At 41.7% G+C, this 24418-nt stretch overlaps 1 protein-coding gene across 1 annotated transcript in view; it reads right to left on the bottom strand.

The window, feature by feature from the left end:
- Nucleotides 1–641: 641 nt before the first annotated feature.
- GALNT5 (polypeptide N-acetylgalactosaminyltransferase 5) overlaps nt 642–24418 on the bottom strand; it is a 40066-nt gene continuing 16289 nt past the window's right edge. The window contains exons 2-10 of the mRNA XM_018553137.1: nt 21545–21711; nt 16812–16931; nt 13654–13789; nt 11827–11946; nt 10143–10260; nt 8148–8471; nt 6478–6558; nt 3841–3999; nt 642–1079 (exon numbers count right to left, since the gene is read on the bottom strand). Coding sequence (XP_018408639.1) covers nt 939–1079; nt 3841–3999; nt 6478–6558; nt 8148–8471; nt 10143–10260; nt 11827–11946; nt 13654–13789; nt 16812–16931; nt 21545–21711 — 1366 coding nt within the window. The 3' untranslated portion in view covers nt 642–938. The remainder of the gene's footprint in view (nt 1080–3840; nt 4000–6477; nt 6559–8147; nt 8472–10142; nt 10261–11826; nt 11947–13653; nt 13790–16811; nt 16932–21544; nt 21712–24418) is intronic.

Below are 24418 nucleotides of genomic sequence, written 5' to 3'. Positions count from 1 at the left end.
CCAATGTACAATCTTCACAGCAATCAGCTTTTAGCAATTTAATGTAGCTAATGGTTTTTGATGGTGCGTTTTACTCCACTCAGCACTGTTTACATCCTCAAACCAGGGCCAGAAATAAATAAATAATTTAATGGTGGCTATAATGAACATAACACATTCAAAGAATCCAATAGACAGACACATTGTAACAGGATCGTTCAGCCTTGTTAAGAAGAAAGTGAACAGCTTACTTTGAGCCACTTATATATTTAGAAAAGGTTATGGAAACGGCAGTGGGCCATTTGGATGCTACCACTTAGATGTTTTAAAGTGAGTGCTAAATGGAAGGTCCTGTCCTTGCAGTCCTTCCTAGTGTTAAAAAGATAACAATGCCTCATAAGCATCCTTTTAGATGTGCAAGGACAAAACTTCCAGTGCAGTAATGATAGGCACATTCCCGGGGGTTCTATATTTTAAATGGCAGGCTGCCGAGTATTTGACATCGAACTCTGTACAAATATCTGAGAGAGGCAGTCAGCCAATGACAGAGGAAAGTAAAGGATACAAGGGGAACTTCTCTCTATAGAGTACTGCTAGTATTGCTATAGTAGTATTGCTATAGTTGCACACAGTTGCAGTTACCCAAAATCATTGCTGGCTGCAGAAAAAGAAAGGTCATTTCAAATCATATTAAACTACAAAAAATAGTTTTGTAGCAGTTATACTATATCAAATGTTCACAAAACTGGAGTTTTTCCCTTTAAAAATCAGTATGCCCCAGTAACCCTAATCATAAAAAAAATATTTTCAGCAAACTTGCAAGGAGGCGAACTACAGGCCTCCCGAAGTCCCATTTCCAGTCGGTCCGTGTTCTGTCCATGGAATAAGGTCACAGTGTATGGTCCAGGTCTCACTAACTGCGCTATAACAATAGATCTAAGTCTGTATCAGCGGTGTCTTCATGGCACTAAGTATTGCTCAAACTGCCACTTTTGAAGCTTATTAGCCGGATTGCAGGAGTTTGTCTTTAACGTCTTGTGTGAAGGGTCCGCCTCTAGACACGTTGGCCGTGGTATGCTTTCCAAAACAAGGTGGGATTCCTGCAATGAAATAATACGGCAATTAGTTACTGGTGATTGTAAAGGAAGAGCAAGCTATCCACCTAACCCAGGAATCTCTCAGCACAGGACAGACTGGTCTTCAGCACAGATGGTCCCAGAGTTCAGTTTACAAGAATGAAAGTTAGTGTGAGTGTTACAGAGTTCAATTTACAGGGGGGGTTAGTATTAGGGTTACAGGGAGGGTTAGTATTAGGGTTACAGGGAGGGTTAGTGTTACAGGGAAGGTTAGTGTTAGGGTTACAGGGAGGGTTAGTATTAGGGTTACAGGGAGGGTTAGTGTTACAGGGAGGGTTAGTATTAGGGTTACAGGGAGGGTTAGTATTAGGGTTACAGGGAGTTAATGCTAGGGTTACAGGGAGATTTAGTGTTACAGGGAGGGTTAGTGTTGGGGTTACAGGGAGGGTTAGTGTTGGGGTTACAGGGAGGGTTAGTGTTAGGGTTAGTGTTACTGTTAAAGGGAGTTAGAGTTACTGGGGGGGTTAGTGTTGGGGTTACAAGGAGGGTTAGTGTTGTGGTTACAGGGAGGGCTAGTGTTAGTGTTACAGGGAGGGTTAGTGTTGTGGTTACAGGGAGGGTTAGTGTTGTGGTTACAGGGAGGGTTAGTGTTAGGGTTACAGGGAGAGTTAGTGTTAGGGTTACAAGGAGAGTTAGTGTTACAGGGAGGGTGAGTGTTAGGGTTACAGGGAGGGTTAGTGTTAGGGTTACAGGGAGAGTTAGTGTTACAGGGAGGATTAGTGTTAGGGTTACAGGGAGGGTTAGTGTTGGGGTTACAGGGAGGGTTAGTGTTGGGGTTACAGGGAGGGTTAGTGTTAGGGTTACAGGGATGGTTAGTGTCAGGGTTACAGGGAGGGTTAGTGTTACAGGGATGGTTAGTGTTAGGGTTAGAGGGAGAGTTAGTGTTAGGGTTACAGGGAAGTTTAGTGTGAGGGTTACAGCGAGGGTTAGTGATGGGGTTACAGGGATGGTTAGTGTTAGGGTTACAGGGAGGGTTAGTGTTAGGGTTACAGGGAGTTAGTGTTGGCCTTACAGAGAGAGTTAGTGATAGGGATACAGGGATGGTTAGTGTTAGGGTCAGAGGGAGAGTTAGTGTTAGGATTACAGGGAAGGTGAGTGTGAGGGTTACAGGGAAGGTGAGTGTGAGGGTTCCAAGAAGGGTTAGTGTTGATGTTACAGGGAGTGTTAGTGTTACAGGGAGGATTAGCGTAAGAATTACAGGGAGTGTTAGGATTACAGGAAGGGTTAGTGTTGTTGTTACAGGGAAAGTTAGTGTGAGGGTTACAGGAAGGGTTAGTGTTCCACGGAGGATTAGTGTTAGTGTTCTACGGAGGATTAGTGTTAGGGTTACGGGGAGGATTAGTGGGAAAGTTACAGGGAGATGAAATGTTAGGGTTGATATAGGGTTGAGGGGGTCCCGTGAGTTCGACAAAAATCATTTACTCAATCAACTTCTGTAGAAGGAGCCAGGCTTAAAATCGTGTGCCAGGTGTCAGAGTACAATAATCCGGTGGGGGGGATTCCTCTATCCATGCTGTTTAGCAGCCTATTATTATTATTATACAGGATTTACAGGTGAAACTCGAAAAATTAGAATATCGTGCAAAAGTTCATTTATTTCACTAATGCAACTTAGCCGTCTACCAGGAGATTTTGGAGCACTTCATGCTTTCTTCCGCAGATGAGCTCTATGGGGATGCTGACTTCATTTTCCAGCAGGACTTGGCACCTGCCCACACTGCCAAAAATTTTCTGAGAGTATGGATCTGGGTTTTCATGAGCTGTAAGCCATAATCATCACAATTATGATAAGTCACGGCTTGAATTATCTTGCTTTGCATGTAATGAGTCTATCTCATATATTAGTTTCACCTTTTAAGTTGCATTAGTGAAATAAATGATGTTTTGCACGATATTCTAATTTTTCGAGTTTCACCTGTATATAGCGCCAACAGTTTGCGCAGCGCTTTACAATATAAGGAAGACATTACAATCACAATATAATTCAAGACAAGATGGTAAGGAGGGCCCTGCCCCTGAGGGCTTTCAATCTAAAAGAGGAGGGGTAAGTGATACATGAGGAGGTAAACAAAAAAACATCTAAACAAAAGATATCTATTAGTGTAGGGCCAGCTTTAGTATTAGTGTCACAGGGAGAGTCAGTGTTGATGTTACAGGAAGAACTAGTGTCAGGGTTAATGTTTAGTTTAAAGTGACGTTAGTGTCAAAGGTTTGTGTTTCAGGGAGGGTTAGGATAGGCACTGCTCTGCTCTGAACTGAAAACTACAATGATCTATTTTCCAGCCCTGAAGGCTAATATATTATTTGCACGTTCCACACATTAAAAACTAAACAATAATTATGGGCTTTAATAATTTTGGATACCGCACATTTGGCAAGATTCCTTTTGCACATGACACAATTGGCAGCTTGGCCTTGCTGTCAGCTTAACCAAATGTAAACTAAGAATGTAAGATACCAGCTGCATGATTGCTTCATAGCAACAGTGGCCAAAGCTCATAAGATACATGGATCTCTCCCAGCAATAAGATGTGTTTGTTTTCTTTATCCTAATAAAGCTTTCTCTGCCAGATAATTCCAGATGGTGATGCAGCCTGCTAGGGACAAGGTCAGCACACTGTCGCCTATAATAGATTCAACATTTCACCCAATGTGAATGCATTTTGTCCTCATGGAAACTTTCTTTTTTGTCTTCTTATCATAGTGTGAAACTTTATTTACTCACCAGCGATGGCTGGAACGCTGTCAGGGATTTGTGTAACCACCGGAGTTTATTGTTTAGATTGTCACATTGTTGCAAAGCCAATTTATCTTTGTCCCCAGGGGCGATGCACAGATCCCTCTGTTTAATGAGTCTCAGCCAAGTGAAGTTAAACTGCTGGTTCTGTAATAAAGAGACAGATGTTCAGAATACAGTGAAAAAAGAACCTCATTACACTTGATGTATGATATGTGGAAAAGGTAAAAAAAAAACAAGAGTAGAAAACATACTTCCACCACTCTCCGCTCAATGCTCGGTCACTTGACCAAAACTGAGGCACTGGCCACATGGTCTCTGCTGATGAGGGTTACCATTTAGGCATAGTCATAGACTGCCTGTCTCTGCTTGACTGTCAGTCCTTAAGCCCTTCTACAAGGACCATTCCATCAAAGAATGCTGTCTGGATATTGGTCTCAAAACTGTTGAGGTGGGGAGGAGGTGTGGCGTGTGGAGCGTGGATGCGGGCGGGCGGATCTGGCAGCAGCGAGCGTGAGGTGGGGAGGAGGTGTGGCGCGCAGCTTTGTGGAGCCGTGAACAGGGCCAACCAATCGGAAGCCGATTAATCGATGATTGAAAAAGTTGACAACTTTTTCAATCATCGATTATAATCGATTATGTCGATTAGTTGTTGCAGCCCTAGTCAGCTTTATTCACTATATGGCCAAAATATGTGGACACCTTTCCAAATGATTGAGTTCAGGTGTTTCCAGATTATTTCCGTACGCTGTATCTGACCGGCCGGACTTTACTATTTTAAACTGTAAGTTCTCTATGTTTTTTTAAATAAACGTTCATACCTACCACAACAAGAGGAGTTTTTATTTCGTGATTTTATAAACTGTCGACTGACGGGACATTGCCGGGAGAGATACCAGGGATGTGGACCCACTGATCAATTTGCACTGCTTAACTACCATAGCAGTGGGGTGAGTGCGCATCCCAGAGGGGGCATTCGTGGACACTTACACAGTGGTGTGGGAAGAGAGTTTTTTTCAAACATTCGTTTGGATTTTCTTCATCAATTCACTTTGGACTATATTCACTAATATTGCACTTGGATTTATGTCAGATGGATCACCATCTGGGACTGGTTTAAATCTGATTGTGTTATTATTCTATCTGACAAGCAGCTATATAAGGTTACCACATATCATTTATGCACTTTTGATATTGTTACTAGTAAAGGTTGACAAAGGAGTAATTCACTTGGTGACATTGAGGTCACACAAAGCTTATTGCATACTGTTTTGTATACACAGTGTTTTGCTTATTTGCTTATCTCACTATATTACCTTTAAATATCCTTGAGATATTGATTACACTAATTTTTTCACTTTATCACCCTTTAGCGCTGCACATTTAGTACCTCACTAGTTTCCAGAGTATTGTCAATGTTGTACTTCTAACCTTGGGGTAACAGTGAAGGCCCTTTTCTGTTTCAGCATTCCTGTGACTTTGTGTACAAGCCAACTCCATAAAGCTATTCACAAAGTTGTCGAAGGCAGCCGAGGGAATAACCCAGCCGAAGTGAAGTGAGCCAAACAACGTTCGGCTATTCACTCCGGCTCAGTACGGCTGATTTCAGCCATACATCAGCTGAAATCAGCCGTACATCAGCTGCCTTCGGCTGCACTTTGGTCTGCATGTTCGGCTGAGCGGAAGTGCAAAAGGACTTCGACTCAGCCACTTCAACATCTGGATTGGCTGAGCCGAAGCTCCGGCAGCTCGTTAGGGACCAAACGGCAGTGAGCGAATAGCCGAATGCCACCGAGGTACCGAGCAGAATAGAAATTCAATGAAAGAGTTAAAAAAAAAGGCTTAAAAATATTTTTACATTGTAAAAAAAATAGTAAAATGAAAAAATAAATTAAGATAAAAAAAAAAACAATTGGGCGGAGCTAGCAGTGACTGGCCAATGAATAACAACTTGTTATTTTTTTCTGACAGATCAGCGTCCCTGGGTCATTTCGGGACGCTGATCGGCCATTGCAGGGCTTATGGCTGGCCTTTGGCAGGCCGTTCGCCCCGCTTTGGGTGTCACTTCGGCTCAGTCGAGCCGAAGCATATGCGTTCGGCTCAGCTGGGTCGCTCGGCCGCCTTCGGCTGCTGTACGGGCTGAAGAGAGCTGAAGCTACTGCTGGATCCTTCATGAATAACCCTCATAGTTTGATGAGTTTTGTGTGGATGAACTCGAGTAGCTTGCACTATAACCCTACTGGACACCCTTAGAATGAACTGGAGTACAGATTGCCAGCCATGTCTTTTCATCCAACATCAAGACCTGGCCTCCTAAATTTTTTATTGGCTATATGTCCAAAAAATCCCACTCACACACTCCAAAGTCTTGTGGAAGATCTTCTTAGAAGGCTGCAAAGGGGGTCAAGAAGCAACTCCATATTTATGCCCATGGTCTTGGAATGGGACCTTCTGGCTGCGATTGAGCCACCTTGACCCTAACTCTACACTTATGTTCCACACTCACAGTCAAAGTCAAAATCTCCTAAGAATCTCACCAATTTTTATAGATCGATCTAACAAAAACCTGACTGAGATCATTTATAGGTACTTTTTATGTAATTTAGTAAAAGCAGTCACACATACCATTTTACTGGCATCACAGTCTTCAAGGGTTACAGTAGAGTTTTGTAAAGAAAGGCATTTGCCCAGGCCGATGTTTGCTATCTATAATAAAATCAAGTTCCCAATATATTAGTATGACTGCATTTTACAAATGGAAGAAATACATAAACACAATTTACAACACACATAAAGCCGGCATAAGGGAAGAAGTCATTTTACTCTTATTAAGCAGAGCTGTGTTCTGCTGCCCTCTAGTGGTGATTACTGAAAAATACAGGAAAAGCAGCAAAACAATGTGTAGACAATGTGCAAATGCACAAATGTAAAAAAGATTAGGAAATTAGTTACTTATGGCCGCCAATCAGGCTGATAGAAGGCAGGATAGCGAATTAAAGAGCATCTCATGAATAACTATTTTAAAGTTTTGTATACAGTAGGGATGTTTTGAAACCTCGGTCAGATATTTATTTATGATATTGCAGATATAATTACTATTGATATTTTGAAATATTGTCCCTGCTGGGGAGGTTCAGCCTCCTTAATTTTCCTGATGACTAATGTCAATGTGACAAAAAGTGATTGGAAGGTGAACATTTTACAGTTGTTGTGGGGACAGAAAAAGAAGTAAAGTTATATCAATGGAAAACCTATTCAGGTGACAACTGCCTCACCGGGGATTTTCTCTTACTTTGGAGAGATTCACTTTTCACTTCCTGTTGTATATTTTGGAGAGGAAGTGTAGGGAATTTTCCACAATGGGACACAGACATAAAAAAAACCTGAGAGGGGTTATATCGGTTCCCTACTCTATCCAAAACTATTGAAAAAAAAAGTTTAGCTATCCCTTAATGCCCAACCAAACTTTCAGTTTAAATCAGTTAAATACATTGCATCAAAACAAAAGGCAATGTGCAATGTTGTAATGTTTATGCTATTTAGAACACAACCAAATCCTGAGTGGAAAAGCCTGTAAGCCTTCTGCAGAGAAGGACTCCTGCACTCTGTGTTGAAGCAGTGGTCTCTCTGCAGTGGTCTGATACACCATGTGCTGAGTTAGCCATAAAGCTCTGCAAACAGCAAGGCTCATGCTTCCTGCTGATTGGAGAGTTCTGGCTCTGACTCAGTAGGGGGGATGTTGGACCTCTGCAGAAAGACCACTGCTTCCACACAGAGCGCAAAGGTAGACATGGATAGCACTGCGTGTAACTAAAATTATAACCTTTTAACCATAAAAAAACAATCATAATAATCTTTTTGCATGGCAGAAACATTAAAACCATCTCTTAAAGACAAATGTACTTTTATTGCCTGTGATGTCACCAATAAATCTGCAAGTTTATACTTATGTGTGGCTGACAGGTGGAGGAATCTGAGGGGTCAGCACTGCCTTTCCTGAACTACGAGGGGCAGTAACATGATTAGGACAGAGAGCAGCAGAGACTGGGCATCATAACCAAAACTTCTGCAAACAGATTCACAAAAAGATTAAAGAAAACTGTATACAGTGAGACATGGTGCCAAACATACTGAAAAACAGATTTAGGGTTTACATACACATGATCAAAGCAACTGACAGGTCTCCTCTCTTCCTCACTTTTAAGTTATTATCTCTCTAATCTGACAAGTGGCTGAGATGCCCACAAGACCTTTAAGCAGACAGCACATTTCTGGGCAGAGATCCTGACACTTACCACTCCAGAAGCCCTGACCAGGGGAGCATCCAGGTCTGGAAAGACGTTATCTAGGTACCACTTAAAGCTTTTGCACTGCAGCTTCTTCCTAAGTTCTTTTTGCTGGGTCAGGTCCCCGATTTTGGAAATTTCTTGTAGGAGGTGATATCCATGACCATAAAAAATCTCCTTGTAGTCATCCAACCAGACTTCAGCCACACGAGCCAGGTTCCTCTCTACTGTTTTTACCCGGTCCTTGGGGAACGAGTATGGGTTGTCGTTCCTGAAGATGTGGCCCACTCTGGAACATGGGATGATCTCAATCTCTCCACCACACATCCAGATCTAAGAAGGAAAAAGAGGTAAAGATATGTCATAATAAACACATTTATTCTTGTATTTAATAGGTAATGCCAGCTATTTGTTTTATAGTTGTCATAAAATCGTTCGCAACAGTTCCATGCCACAAATTGACAAAGTTCTTATTTGCGAGACTTCAAACATATCAACAAATGCCAACATTTCAGCGTTAAGAAAACTGGAGACAATAAAGACCGATATAACTTTTGAGTAAGCAAGGCCCTAACACATAGCACCCCCAAGTCCCGTCACTGTTTGCTAGGATGCTGCCCGGCCCACAGCCTCACTAGTTGCTACGAAACTGTCAGCGAACAGGGGCACTGGTTGCTAGGACGCTGTTGGCCTGCAGCATCATTGGTTGCTAGAATGCTGTCAGCCGACAGCCTTATTGGTTGCTATGACACTGTCGGCCTCACAGCACCATAACAACCAATGATGCAGTGCAGCTGACAGCATCATAGCAACCAATGACATTGTGCAGTCCGGGGGCTGAACATGTAGTGAGAATGGAGTGTTTACGCTATCGACACTCGGGCCACAGTGCTGCTCCCCACCATGCTTCCATATGACAAATTTGTCTTGAAGTGGCGTGACACAATGCTAAAGAGTGTCTACAACACTTCTATGAATTCCAGGGACTGTGTGTTAGGGACTGTGGGGATATCCTGGCTAAAGGGAATTGACAGAAAGGTAGACAAGATATACTGATGTGGGCAAAGGGAGTCATAAAGTGTTGAGGTGTCCAGGGAAATCACTCAGGATGCCCCATCAAATTCCAGACTCCCAACCAGCCTTTAGAGAAGGTATACTGCATCCCCCTCTCCAGCACCCTCAGACCCACAACACACACTGTGCTGACAAATGAGCTATGTAAGGACATACACTAAGCATGCTCAGTGGAATGACACTTAAACTAGATGTCAAATATTTTAGCCACATAATGCAAGTGACCCAACGAAGATAACACTGACAAAGGGAAAGAGTAAAAGCAAAAGAAAATATGCCGACGGGTTAAAGTACTGTATATGTCCATGCAAAGTAAAAAAAAAACACATTCAGTACATCTCTGCAATACATTCACCCAAAATGTCTCCTTAAAAATGTGGCAAGTAAAAAAAAACCTGTTGATTTGCTAGAAATTTAGTGAGCACTTCCTATCTGAGCTGACAACACAGTGCCTCTGATGCAATGAAATCCAAAGCAGTGTTGTCAGCCCTCCCCAGTTCTTCCATGCTGGAAAACAGAACACCCCTTCACATTTTCATTACATAAAGGGGAGGTGTTCTGTAATCCAGAAGGGGCGAGCTTAGCAGAGCTGATCACATTGCTATGGATCGCAGAGTCAGAATGCACAGGACGTTATGATCTTACCAGATTTCTGGCCGGATCAACAGGTATTTTTCTGGACTTGCAGTGTTTTTAAAGGGATAAAATATGGAGAAATTACCAAATATGAGATATGAAAAAATATGACTCAACTAAACAACACAACAACTGCAAGTCAAGAAGACCAATAATTTGTGTTGTTTGTTATGGTGAATCTTTTGGCTCATGTAAAGAGCCCACAATAAAATAATAAATAAAGCATTCTATATGATCTACTATTGCCTAATGTTGCACAACATATACAGACACAGACACAGGCGTAACAGATACCTTAAATGAGATTTCCATATTTTCTCCTCCCCAGACATCCAGCCCTGGGTCGTAGGTACCAAGCTCATAGAAATATTTCCTATCAATGGAAAACAATCCTCCAGCCATAACTGGACACCTGAAATAACAGGTAATATAAACTTAGCACTGATAACAAGAAAAATGAGTTACGATAATGTCACTATATTGCAGGGCATATTTGAACGGGCACTTCTTAATCTTTGCATCTGGTTTAGGTGCATTGATAACCCCCCTTATGACCTTATTGATCAAAGACAGCTTAAAGTAAATCATCATAAACTGGATATGCACCATGATGGGCAACTAGTATTATGTATCACCCTGAGGAGCAGTTTTAGGCCTTCAGGAACTCATAGGTTCACAGAGCAACAGGGTAACTTTCCACCCCACCTGACCCAGTAATAAGAAGGAAATATGCTATATTGTCTGTTCAACCGACCTTGTGCCTACTGAGACTGCTGAGTGGACAATTTGAGCGTACAACAAGAGCACAAGGGAAAAAGCAACTGCAAATCAATGGGGCTTTTTGTTGTTGTTGATGGGAGACTATTAACCAGCTCATGGGAATCTGTCACCAAGAAATAAGGGGGCCAGGGTACTACAGTTGCAGAGGCACTGCATCAAAAATTTGAAGAAAGAAGCCAGTACTCCTTCAAATTTTACTGAAAGAGAACCGGTCAGGAATGGGCTGTGGCCAATTTATCCCCATAAAAGGGAAATGCATTTTCCCTACTCCTAACAGTTAGATTAAAGTGGAATTCAAGGCGATGCTATTTTGTCTATGTTTGCTTCATTTATTGTCCATTGACTGTGCAAGAACTGAAGGAAAGTGTGCTTCATTGGGACAAAGATCACCACAAACACCTGAGAATCTAGACATTCTTCATGCTAAAACTAAAGGTGTTATGTAAGACGCACTCAACTCCACCAGAAGAGGGGCAAATCTCAATGGCAAGCAGACCAATTGTGATCATATACGTGTTTATTGTCCATAGAGTTGTATAGCCACCACGTTTTGGGCAATTACAGTGCCCTTCATCAGGGCTGTCTGTATGGAAACAGTGTCCTTGACTTAAGAAAAAATCACTCAAAACCTATCATGTGACGCATCATATGACAACCAAATGACAAAAAAAAGGGTTGAGGTTGAAGATGCACTTTAACCCCATGGACTGCTCCATTCAACAGCTATAGGGAGAGTGAAATGCATTCATCCCAACAGTTAAAGCAGACATGTGATACTGAAGCTGTCATGCGCTGGCTCTATAGATCATCCCTGCAGAGAGTGGTGACTGTCAGCCGCAGCTGACTGTTACCCCCGAGGATTCTTCCCTTCCCCTCTCCGTTACTCCAGCGCTGACAGGAGGGACAGACAGGGGAGGGGGCGGCCACAGCTGGTTCTGGCTCTAGAGAGGCAGAGCCAGCTGTCAATCAATATTGTTGGGATCTTTCCCAGCTGCAGCATGACTATGCGCTGTCAGCATATAGCGGGGAAATAGCCCACTATTTGCTGAGTTTAGGGTCACAGGAGGACCTTAGTAAATGTCCTCCTGTGACCCAAAAGAGAACTAATGACAAAAAAAGGTTTGTCCATAGTTCCCTTTTAATGATAGCTGGAAATGATAGGATTTAATTAGATTCTATAAAGACTAGAGAGGCTTACTTTATTGGGTCCATGTCTGTTATTTTGTTCTTCTGAATGTCCTCGGTAGGGACCGGTTTCCAGCCAAAGTTCATCGGCCATGAAAAGACACCCCGCTGGAAATTGTCCACGGTCATGTAGCTGGGATTTAAAAGTAAAAAGAATCAGATCATCAGGCATTTTTCTTGTATAGATGTTAGACAGAATACTGTACATGTGTGTTACTGTGGATCGAAATATTAAAGTACCTTACTTGATCGTACAGTACAGGACACAGGGCAAATCAAGAAGGTTATGGGTGGAAAGAGTACCTAACCATCTTGATCTGCCCTGTGTCCTTCACTATAAGGATTTTATAGGTAAGTCAAAGTCCTGTGTTTCAGGCTATGTTTCAATGTGCCATTCTTTTAAAATAAATGCAGAATTAGCCAAAATCTACTCTGCACAGAATTTTTAGAAAAACAAATGAACTACAATAAACTGAAGCCCCAATGTAGGTATTTTAGCATACTTTATTGAAAATGGCTTTCCCCTGCTTTGGAGAAAGTAATTTAGATTTGGATTCACACTGTTGCTTTGTGCTAACACACTTGCTACATGCTAATGCACTGCACTGCGGCATGCCACAGCATATGACAGTGCACCACCGTGTGTTGTGTTGCAGTCAGAAAGAGGTCAGATGCGGGATAAGCAGGTGTGTGCATTAAGGTCTCGTTCACACCTAGGCGTATTGCATATGCGCGCTATTCGCGGTAAAAAAAGTTGCGCGACCGTCGCGCGTTTCCGAAGGCTACTTGGCTGTAGCCCAATGGAAACGCGCAACAAAACGGTCCAAAGTAGTACCTGTACCTTTTCAGGCGTGGGCCGTTTTGTAGCGCATTAGGGACGGGCGGAAATACGCCAAGGTGGGAACGAGACCATTGAATACAATGGGATTTATATTTTTGAGCGTTTTGTAGAGCGTTCGCCGAGCGTAGAACGCGCTACAAAACGTTCAGGTGTGAACGAGGACTAAAGCACCGCAAACGTTTGAACCTGGCCTTATAGCTATTCTATCACTTACCCTAAAAATTCCAAAGAGAAGCACCGGGCAAGACATTGAATACTTGTCTCTTTGGCAGGTGGCAAGACCAAACTCTCCTATATGCTTCAGCATTCAACACTTCCAGAATTGTCGGATGCACTATGCAGTAGTGACATAGGGGCCAGTTGGTGAAACGTGAGCAATTATAATTTTTTTTTTGGGGGGGAGGGGGGGTTCTGTACTAAAACAGTGTACCGGACGCCCACAAAGTACCATATTGCAAGAACAGAATGGATATTTGACATTATTTGTCAGTTTTAAAAAGTCATAGAGGCTGCAGATTAAAGCCTATTTCGCGGATAATACTTCTTCCCTCCCTCCTCTGAAGGAAATATACAGTAGAGAAGACTTGGGAATTGGGTGTCATGTGACCGCAACTTTGGGTTAAGTAAAAAGAGCATTTCGATTTTTTTTTTGCCTAGTTCTTTAGTGGAGGGTGGGAGGAGAGTGAAAATTATCCTGGAGATGGGCTTTAAAATAGAATGGGATGTTTTAATATCATTCAAATACAAACTTACTTGTTTAGCACTTACAGATGTTATAAGAATTTATAGTGGAGTGTTCATTTAGATACTATTGGCATTTAAACAGACAATAAAAGGAATGCCTAATGGACCTTGTGAAAAAAACACTTCTTTTATAAACGTGTCGATGGGCAGGCAGATAATTGTGACCTGTAAACTTCTGAGGTAAAAAGCGCATTTAAATAACTTGCACACGTGAACCGTAATTATCTAGAGTGAAAAAACAAACTACCAGCTTACCTCATGTCCTTATCGCTAATCACTTCAATTACTGGGCAAGCTACTTTCCTGCTGTTTACTCGAACCTGTTCCAGGAGAGGCTCCAGCCATCCCACATTACACTCGACGTGGGAGTCAAGGAAAGTCAAAACATCCCCTGCAAGAGTGAATGGGCACTTTATCATCCTGCTAGAGAGGACATACAGTGTATACAGATGGCATGTATTGCATGTGTCTGCGCAGTTTGCTGTTCAAATATTTATACAACGATGCAAATTGATTCTTCTACATGATTCTGGGTGGAAATCAGTTACATGTAGAAGAAAAACTGGGGAGAGTAATGTCGTGGGTACTGCAAGGCTACAAAGAGAACCCTTAGCATATAGTATGGGCTGGTCCAACTGGCACCAAAGTAGAATGTGGTAAAAAACACAGGAGGATTCCATAAATCACATTTAGCCAGTAGGCAAAGAGTTAAAACAAAGATACATAACCATAAATGGAACGCCTGCCAAAACGTATTTTATCTAGTTTTGGATAGAAGGAGGATTCAAACTTCTATCAGGTTTCATTGCTCTCTGCGTAACCATTGGGAGATCCAACCTCATTATTTGTCCTGCTGTTCAATGTTATAACTAGAAAAAACATGTGACTTTGGATATAGCATTACAGCAAAAAGATTTGTATAAAAATGAGCAAATATGATTATTACAAAATATAAAAATGCATAACACAAATTAAAACATATAGCTATACAATACATACAGTAGTTTTGGAAGACCATTACAATATTCAGCATATTATAATTATTATGTCCTTAGAAAAAGGACAACACTTTCGGGTATTTTATCCACTTCTTCAAAACCATTATAGAGAAAACCTTAAACCTTTTGTGGTCTGTATATTTGTAGTATGATGTAGTAAATACTTTTATGTTGATCCCCTATGCCAAGACAAGACAGGTGCCACAGAGGTTATTTATATAATGCTGTCCATTGTGAAATAATAATATTCTCAGGTTGTAGTTGATAATCAGCAAAAGTGAGGCAAATAGGTCCAAAATATGCTGCCTCTCCAAAATGTTATATATACAGTATATAGTAGGGATGCACAGATACTTTTCGAGTACCAGTGCAGATACTTGGCATTTTCATAAGAACTACCAGGGTTGCAGTGGTTCCATTTGGGACCTGGTTCTGGTGCTACACCACTGTCCTGAAATCCTTAGTCTGTATAGTGTTACATAGTTACATAGTATTTGGGGTTGAATAAAGACATACGTCCATCAAGTCCAACCCATATAGGTCCAAGCATCATCTCATTCTTAGGGATACTGGTATCCCTGGATATTACGGTCCCTCAAGAAATTGTCCAAACGTTTCTTGAACAAATCTACACTCTTGGCTGAAATCACTGCCGATGGCAGTGAGTTCCAGACCTTAACCGCTCTTACTGTAAAGAACCCTCTTCGCCCATTGTGCTGGAATTTTTTCTCCACCAACTTTAGGTGGTGGCCTCTAGTCTTTGTAATGGAGTTAATCTCAAACAGTTTGTTGCCAATGTTGCTGTCACCATTGAACATCTTGTACATGAAAATCATATCCCCCCTTAATCTCCTTAATTCCAGCGTAAACATGTTTAAGGTCAGAAGCCTTGTCTCATAGCTCTGGTCCTCCATTCCCCTAATTAGTTTTGTTGCCCTCCGCTGGACTCTCTCCAGTTCAAGGACATCCTTTCTCAGTACCTGTGACCAAAACTGGACCGCGTACTCCAGATGTGGCCGAACCAACGATCTATATAGAGGCCCAATTATAGACTTGTCTCTGCAATACATTCACTTCTTAATACAGGACAAGACCCTGCTAGCTTTGTTTACAGCAGCTTGGCACTGCAAGCTACCATTCAGTTTGTGGTCTACAATGACCCCAAATCTTTTTCTATTTCTGACTTCCCTAGCAGCATACCCATGATTGTATAGCCTATTTGTTTATTTTTATGTCCAAAGTACATTACTTTGCATTATCGACATTAAACCTCATCTGCCATAGTATTGCCCACTCCCCTATTTTATCCAGGTCCTCCTGCAATGTTATATTGTCATGATCCGTTTCTAGTACCCTCCCTAGGTTGTAAACACGGAAACATGGCTATTTATTCCCTCCCCGATGTCATTAATGAATAGGTTGAAGAAAAACTGTCACATGACACTAAACAAAAATGTATCAGTACTCGTACTCGCAAAACTGGTATCTGTGCATCCCTTTATTTATATTTATAGAAACAAAATCGCACATTAAAACAGAGATGTACTAATCCCGGGAGCTCCGTGTGCTCCTTACAAATGACAACTGCCTCCTAATTTTTTAATTTTTCTCTAGTGTAGTCTTGAAGCTCAAAAGTATCGGTACATGTACTCGTACGTGTACCGAGTACTGTACTTGGTATCTGTGCAACCCTAGTATATAGTACTTCCAAATAAAAGATACTTTTAGGCTTTAATGAGTAGTCAGTCAATGGCAGGGAAAGCGAGGGGCAATCCAACATTTTAAGGTTGTCAACAGAACTGGAATAGAGGGAAGATCTTTCAATGGAGACACCTGTTCTGGTGACAACTGTCAGAGGTGGGATTTCCCCAAAGCAAGATTTCCACTTCCCTTTGTGTCTCTGGGGACACAACGAGGACAACAGAGGCACAAAGAGCAATATAAACCCTGAGATTCCCTTCCCACACTGCCCAAAACGGGAAAAAAAAGTGATCTATGAATATTTCGCTGAGGTCAATAAAGGTAATCTGATCCATACTTCTCTTTAATGCTGCCCATGTCTTCACTAGGGAGATTTTCCAATGTTTCTGTATGCTCATCAGAACAGGAAATGAAAGAATGATAGTAGGGATTGGTCTAGATATACATTTTGTGCCACATAAAAGGGTGCTATGAACATAGCCAATGCATTTACGTTAAAGAGAGGTTTATGTACAAACTGCATCTTCGCCAGGGCTTATATTTATAGTGCAAGAGGAATCTTGCTCAGTTACGTTGTCTGGCTGACAATACTTTACATGTGTTTAAACAGCAAATTAAGCCTTGGTTTGGCCAAAGCTGAACAATATTTCAGATCAAAAAATCTAAAATTTTAGATTTAGATTAGAGTTCTGCAGCAGTAGTAAGGTGAGTTACCTGTAGCGATATTTGCTCCAGCAATTCTGGCTCGAATTAATCCTTGCCTTTCCTTTAAATGGAGAATCCGCACCTTGGGATATTGCTTCATGTACTCGTCCAGGTTTTCTTTGAGGTAAGCTAAAAAAAACAGGAGAGAATTGTAATAGATCTTGTAGGAGATACAACCAGGTGTTGGAAAAAGATAGTTAACCTCATTCATCATTATCCAACTCTCAGTTGCCCCCTGCAAGTCTAAAGCTGGCCATATAGATTATCTGCAGATTTTCTATGGTCAGATGGAAAAAGTGCAACAGATTCCTCCATCTCCGCTAAACTGTGTGGATGGAGAAATCTCCCACTGGGCCAAGCTTCAGTATCTTGCTAGTTGGCCCCACTGGCTTTCAAAACACCTCAACAGTGCCTGCATCCAATTAGATTGTTCAGGTATTTTGACAGCCAGCAGGGCCGACTAGCAAGATACTGAAGCTTGGCCCAGTGGGAGATTTCTCCATCCACACAGTTTAGCGGAGATGGAGGAATCTGTTGCACTTTTTCCATCTGACCATAGAAAATCTGCAGAAAATCTATAGGTGTATGGCCAGCTTTATATTTACCTATCCCCAATCCAGCAAGACATTACCCATGAGTGGAGTGACAAGAGCCGCATGCCAAAATCTTCGGACCCAGGCATGTGTTGTACATTTTCCATTCAATTCTAAGGAGGGATTTTACTTGGTTGTGAGCAAGATCTTGCTGGATTGGAGAGAGCAGATTATAAGACTTGCCGGGGGGGAAGCCAAGGTACATTATATGTGCAACTCAATCTAAGGTACAGATTCACTTTAAAGAGTACCAGTCACCACTGGACTTATGCATCGTAACTGCACATGCTTAATTATCAGATATTTTGTATTCACCTTCTTATTTAGTTTTATTCACTTTGAGTCTGATACTTTCAAAGATTATATATTGCATGAAGTCTTAAATTTGCTGCCCTGTACTCATCATCAAATATGGTCAATATATTTTGACTGTTCTCAGAAGTGGCTTAAACTGTTCTCAAATGCAAAGGGAATGCTCCTGAGAGAAAGCTGCATTTGTCCATCCACACAAGACCAAAGCCCATTGATGATGCCCCAAGTAAAGAAAAATAATGCCTGCAGAGTTGGACTAGTTTAAGGTGTATCCAGTCATGAGTGCAGAAATTGTTCCATGTTCTCACAGAACTATTAATGTAAAAAATATTACTTTGATTGGCGGCAGTGGGAATACTCCCTTTCTGTCCTTGTAATTATAGTTAACTGGAAAACAGGTAAAAGGATATCTACCGTAAAATTTTACAACTGGCCCCAGAACAGGAGGTTAGGGGAAAACTCCCAATGTTAACACCCGTTCCTGTGAATCATGCATTCCCCCATCATAAAACTTCCTGTTGTGTGAATAGCTAAATATAAATGATTAACTGAATGTGACATGTCATGTACAGTATATTGTAAGGATTGATATAGATTGAAGTTTGTCTTCAAAGAACTGCACAGAGAAGAAATTATACTTAAAGAAGAACTATGAGAACTATGAGGTGAGTGAAAATCACTCAGCCTCATAGTTCTAGCTGACCTGCGATAATGAAACTGTCACAGGTCGGCTCAATAGATCGGGAAGTGAGCGAACACATAGCGTTGCTCGCTCACTTCTCGATCTATCCCTGCAGAGAGCCATTACTGTCACTTACGGCTCCCTGCAGGGATTCTCCCACTCCCCTGTCCGATCCCCCAGAGCTGACTGGCAGAACGGACGGGGGAGGGGGCGGGCACAGCTGGCTCTGCCTCTAGATAGGCAAAGCCAGCTGTCAATCCCGTAGTTGGGTGGATCTCAACAGTAATGTCGGGATCCGTCCCGGCTGCGGCGTCTCAGTATATCGAGAGCTGTAGCTCGCGGTATACTGAGCTTAGGGTGACGGGAGGATACTAGTTTGTGTCCTTCTGACTTTTTGGGTTTTAAGCAGGAGGTGTCAGATACTAGCACTGACCCCATAGTTCTCCTTTAATCTACCTTGAGTGCTTGGCACAAAAGTAATCTTTTATTCAGGTTTCTGACACAGCAAGTGATGGTAAAAAAAACCTGGTAGTAAATTCCCCAAAAATTGCAACCCGTTTGGAACAGGACTATTACCTTTTTTAAGGGTTCAATGTAAACCTGAAATTTGTCCATGTTGGGCAAAGAAACAAGTTTGCCTCATGGTGACACTAGACTCAGGAGTTAAATCTTAAAAATACATTCAATACCCTAACTATTAACAAAAATGTATCTGATTTGTGTATCACTCAGCTGGAGATCCTCAAATCATCTCTGAATTGGTGCTGACACTGTCCTTCCTTCTGGAGGGGGGCAACTTTTGTTCCCTATGATCCCTGTGTGTGTTGTAAAGTAGCCACCGCTCCAAGCTCACTCGCTCACTCCCATGACGGACTACAATCTTATGTTTAATTTATTAATTTGTATATGTAGATTTAATCAATTATGGGAGTGAGCTTGGAGCAGTGACTACTTTACAACACACACAGGGACCATGGGGAACAAAAGTAGCCCCCCTCCAGAAGGAAGGACAGTGTCAGCACCAATTCAAAGATGATTAGAGGATCTACAGTCAAATGATACACAAGTAGACTACATTTTTGTTAATAGTTTAGGTACTTGAATACATTTTTAAGATTTAAAACCTAAGTTTAATGTCACATTCAACAAAACATATTCACCTTTCCCTCCAGCTCCACCACATCATTTAGTCACCAGAAGCACAGAGACGAAGCTCTGTGTGTGCTCTACGTCACTATAGCCAGACTTGAGGACTTTCTAACCTCTCTTCATGAGATAGAGTGGGCACATAAGAAGATGGTAGTGAGCCAAATACTTGTCTATGCCGGAAAGAATTAGGTATTTTTTTTATATGACCATAGCTGAATGTAGCTGCCGGGGGAAAGGTGAAACTGCTAGGAATTGGAATGTTAAAGCAAACCTGTTGTTGTGTCCTGTATTTGTAAAACACAAGTTTGCTGTAAAATGGGCTCTGGGCTATATTGTGTCATTGGCTGGCTTCAAATTTATTTAAACCATAAAAATCAGTAGGCTGATCTTGACTAGACTGCACTTAAATGTGCAACCAGTTGACAGAGCACTCTACTCTCTCACAGATTACACAGAAGATTACCTGGCATATGATAAACAAAAAACTTGCAGCTATTTTATATCATATAGTGTCTAAATTTTAAAAAGACCCGGACTCCATGGACTCCACATAATCTCTATAATGGTTTTAATGGGGCTATATTGAATCTATAACTTGTGCACTGTGAACCAGTGGCCTGCTCCCATGTTGTGGGGCTTTTGGGCAGGTCTACCTCCATACCATTCTTCTGGTCTATTACCCTCTCATCAGTTTTTCAGCCCTTTCTTACAACTTACTACCACTCTTCCTTCATTTCATTTCATCTTTATCTTCCCTCTTTCTCCATCCAATCTGTCAATAGCACTGATGAAGGTTGTGCTCTGAAGAAGCACACCTCAGTCTGATCTTACCACAACCCGAGGTACCTTCCCACATGAACCCTTCACTGCCATTTCCAGTTCCCATATTTCAGTATGGGACTTCTACCATTTGTATCCCATTTGATACAACTCACTCTCATTGTAACATAGATTAATCCCATAGGTCCATTCATTTATTTGGACTTATATTGAAAAGAACAAGTCAAAAATGTTCAATGGTGGTAGCAACATTAGCGATAAACTGTTTAAAATTAACTCCATTACAAAAACTAGAGGCCACCACCTAAAATTGGTGGAAAAAAAATTCCAGCACAAGGGGCGAAGGGGGTTCTTCACAGTAAGATCAGTTAGGGTCTGGAACTCACTGCCACAGGCGGTGATTTCAGCAAATAATGTGGAATTGTTCAAGAAACTTTTGGACGATTTCTTAAGGGACCGCAATATAGAGGGGTACGGGTACTCCTAGAATAAGATCCTAATAGGTTGGACTTGATGGACTAATGTCTTTATTCAACCTCAAATACTATGTAAGTCACTATGCTGTACAAACTGTAAATTGCTATTTCTTACCCTGAATAAACCACCTATAATTTCTGCTTTCATTCTATTTCTTACTTTTAAAAAGTTTCAATAAAAATTACTGACACAGAAAAAGAATCAGCTATAAAGAAGAACTCTGAGCAAATAAAATCTTAACTCTTGCAGTCCGGCTCACCTGAACCATGATCTAGTCTGGCCCATTATTCCTGTCTCCTCCTTTTCTCCAGCGATGGAATATCCCTCGGCATAATGACTCACTGGCCCTTAGACCACTGGGGCTGAGGGGGGGATCAAGGCTGAAGGGACTGGTCTAACAGCCAGCTGGGATCATGGTTTGGGTGAGTAGAACTCTATTATTTTAGCTCCCTAGACAAAAGGAGCATTTAGCCCTTCCAGTGTGGGGGTAGCCCCACTGCAAGGGGTAAGATTTTATTTGTCCGGAGTTCCTAGCAGGCTTATTAAATAGCTTGGTTTAATGCTTTCATAATATTCCAGTGCTCCATTGTACAGCAGACTGATCAAAGCAAATGTTGCCACAGTACATTAGTGCTCTATGCAGGTTCATCTTTTATAAACACCTGGACGGTTTCCACACATTCTTTACGGAGGCCTCTGTAAATGAACAAGGCACAATGTGACATGTCACAGCAAATTGCTCACTCTACCTTTTGTGCTGCAGTCATCCACTAGAATGATTTCTTTGATAAGTTCGGGAGGTGACCGGTTCAAAGCGCTGAAAACTGAGCGGAGAAGTGTGGACCACACCTCGTCCACAAAACAGATGATGATGCTTGTGTTGGGAAGATCGTCATGGACAAGCTGGTTGGAACACCTGGAGAATGCAAAAAAACAGTTGACATTGTGAAATACAATCTCAAACTCTGGGCAGCTGAGTTTTACTCCATAAGCTAAAAAATGGCAACAGAAGCATATTAGGGGGCTACTCAAACTAGGTATGGTTGCCTTGTACTGTGCCTGAGCACAATTATCCTCCTTCCCCTGGTCCTCTGCACTCACACTGTGCCAGGCCTGAGCACGCTTCCTGCGTTCACACTGTGCCTGAGCCCGAGTGCACATACATCACCTGTAACTTTACTGCCTTGGATGGTCACAAATTGATCTAATCGGCATCAGTGTTCAAGTTCCATGTTCGGGCGTGATTAATTGACCACACATATGCATACCATGCGTGAGTCCAACTGAATTGTGCCCCAGACCATCTCTTCAAGCTGGTATGGAGCGATCACAAGAGTCAAACTAACTGGATTTTTGGGGCAAAAGAGCTTGGGCAGGGTTTATTTACCCTAGTGTGAGTATACCCTAAGTAAATAACTTTTTATGGCTTCATGTAGGGATGTTCAGATACCAGTTCAAATACAAGTGCCGATCCTTGGCATTTTCACAAGAACTACCAGGGTTGCAGCGGTTGCAGCTGGGACCTGGCCCTGGCTCTCCACCACTGTCCTGAAATCATTAGTCTGTACTGTTTTAGAAAAACTGTCACATGACAATAAACAAAAATGTATCAGTACTTGTACTTGAAAAAATCATATTGGTGCATCACTTATATATATTTATTAAAAAAAATCATACATTAAAACAGAGATGTACAAATCCCAGGAGCTCCATGTGCTCCTTACAAATGACAACTGCCTCCTAAGTGTTGAGTTTTTCCTTGGTCTAGTCCTGGAGCTGGAAAAGTATCTGTTCATGTACTTGTACCGAGTACAGTACTTGGTATCCGAACATCCCAACCTTCAGGAGCAGCTCCTCTCTTTTCCCCTACTGATGTCGGTGATAACAAAATTACTTTTCCATTGTCACCCATCCACCGTGTAAGAAATCTTCTCTTTACTTGGTTGCTGTGGGTGTGCATCTGATCTGGGGGGCTGATCTGGGGGGCTGTCCCATGTATATACCGGGTTTGGAGGAGCTTTGATCCAAAACTGAGTTTATCCCTAGAAGTGAATATTCCCAGAATTTGTGAGTAAAGATTCTCGACTCCTTTAGTAAATCAGCCCAATTGTCTTCCCGTATAGGCTTATTGATACAATATCACAATATTCAAAACCAAGTTAGAACCAGTAAAACTGAAAAAAGTTATTTGTGACTGTGGCGACCCTCGCAAAGGGATATCACTTTGGGTGCCATAGTTTAGTGTCTACAGGATAAAGTAATGGAAATCCAACCCTGTCAGGCAAGGTTTCCTCATCACTACTACATCTGTCAGCCTATGGTCTCTGCAGATGCCAAAGGACACAAGATTGTGGCCTGATCCAACCAAAATCATTGTCAATATTTGATAACAATCATCATATCTAAGCTATTACAGCTACAGTATATGAGCATTAGACTTGATAGAAAAATGCTATAATTGCGTCCTTTGTTTACGTCACGCTTCATGCTTTACTCCACGCTTCAGCGGTGCCCTTGTGTGAGTGAGAAATGTAATCTATCCCAACAGCAGTTTTTTATTACTACATGGTCGCCATGAATTACCATTCTAGGTGATCAACATGGCTGCACTGATGGTGGGAGCCAATCAGACAGTGTGGTTGACTGCATATATTTTCTTGGGGTTCCTCTGGGTGCCCTGGTCCCTTGTCACAATCCCAAATCATACTGGTAGGTTAACTGGCTTTAGTCCAAACTGACCAGTGTGTGTCTGTATCTTGGAGGGAGGCACTAGATTGTAAGCTCTTCTGGGACAAACACGGCATTAGTGGTTCATGTACTCCATGGAGTGCCGCATACTATGTCAATCTTTACAGAACTACAGAAAAAGATGTCTGACTGATTACCAGCTTTCTATTCTGATAGATAATGTAAGAGAAGTTATTCCGGACGTAGATTTTATTTTCTGACTCGGTATAATTTATAAAACAGAAATCCCCATTAAGGAAGAAATGTGAAAGGCCGGGCTCTGATATGAACAGATTATTCTAATAATATCCCTAGCTATCAGCTTTCCATTCTGTATATCGTGTTTACTCTGGAAGTCTGACAATGTGATTCTGGGCTGTTTCCAAAAAAGAGGTGAACACAAAGCAGGCAGAACGTCTAAAAGATCTACAATGGATATGCTGAGACCGATCTAATCTCTATTTGTCTTTGTAGAGTCTTCTGCTCTGCAATTGTGGTCTAATACAGCAAGCAACCTTTTTAATTAAAGTAGGACTCTGGCCACAACCTATTAAAGCCCTGAGAAAATAAAAGAGGGGACAAAGGACAAAAAAAAATAAAAAATAAGATAGGACAATTAGTTAAGCTGGCCATACACTGTACGATTGTTCTAATTCAGCCCACCCACGCTAAAAAGGAATGAAGTAGTTTTGCTTGCCTTGTCCTCTGGCCTACAGAAATATAATTTAAAGTAATATAATTTTGTATCCACTGATCAATGCTTTTTAAAGTTCTGTGACCCTTTTATACAAAAGGTGAATATAAAGGTGAACTAGCCCTTTAAGTCAACCTTGTATCGGTAATCACTACGTAACTCTGCAGATCCCTCCCGATGATTCAACTTCAAGCCTATGCAA

Source organism: Nanorana parkeri, unplaced genomic scaffold (genome assembly GCF_000935625.1).
Source record: "Nanorana parkeri isolate BGI_ZX_2015 unplaced genomic scaffold, ASM93562v1 scaffold112, whole genome shotgun sequence".
Lineage (NCBI taxonomy): Eukaryota > Metazoa > Chordata > Amphibia > Anura > Dicroglossidae > Nanorana > Nanorana parkeri.
The sequence above is the reverse complement of the archived record's forward strand: the minus strand, read 5'-3'. Positions and strand labels throughout refer to the sequence as shown.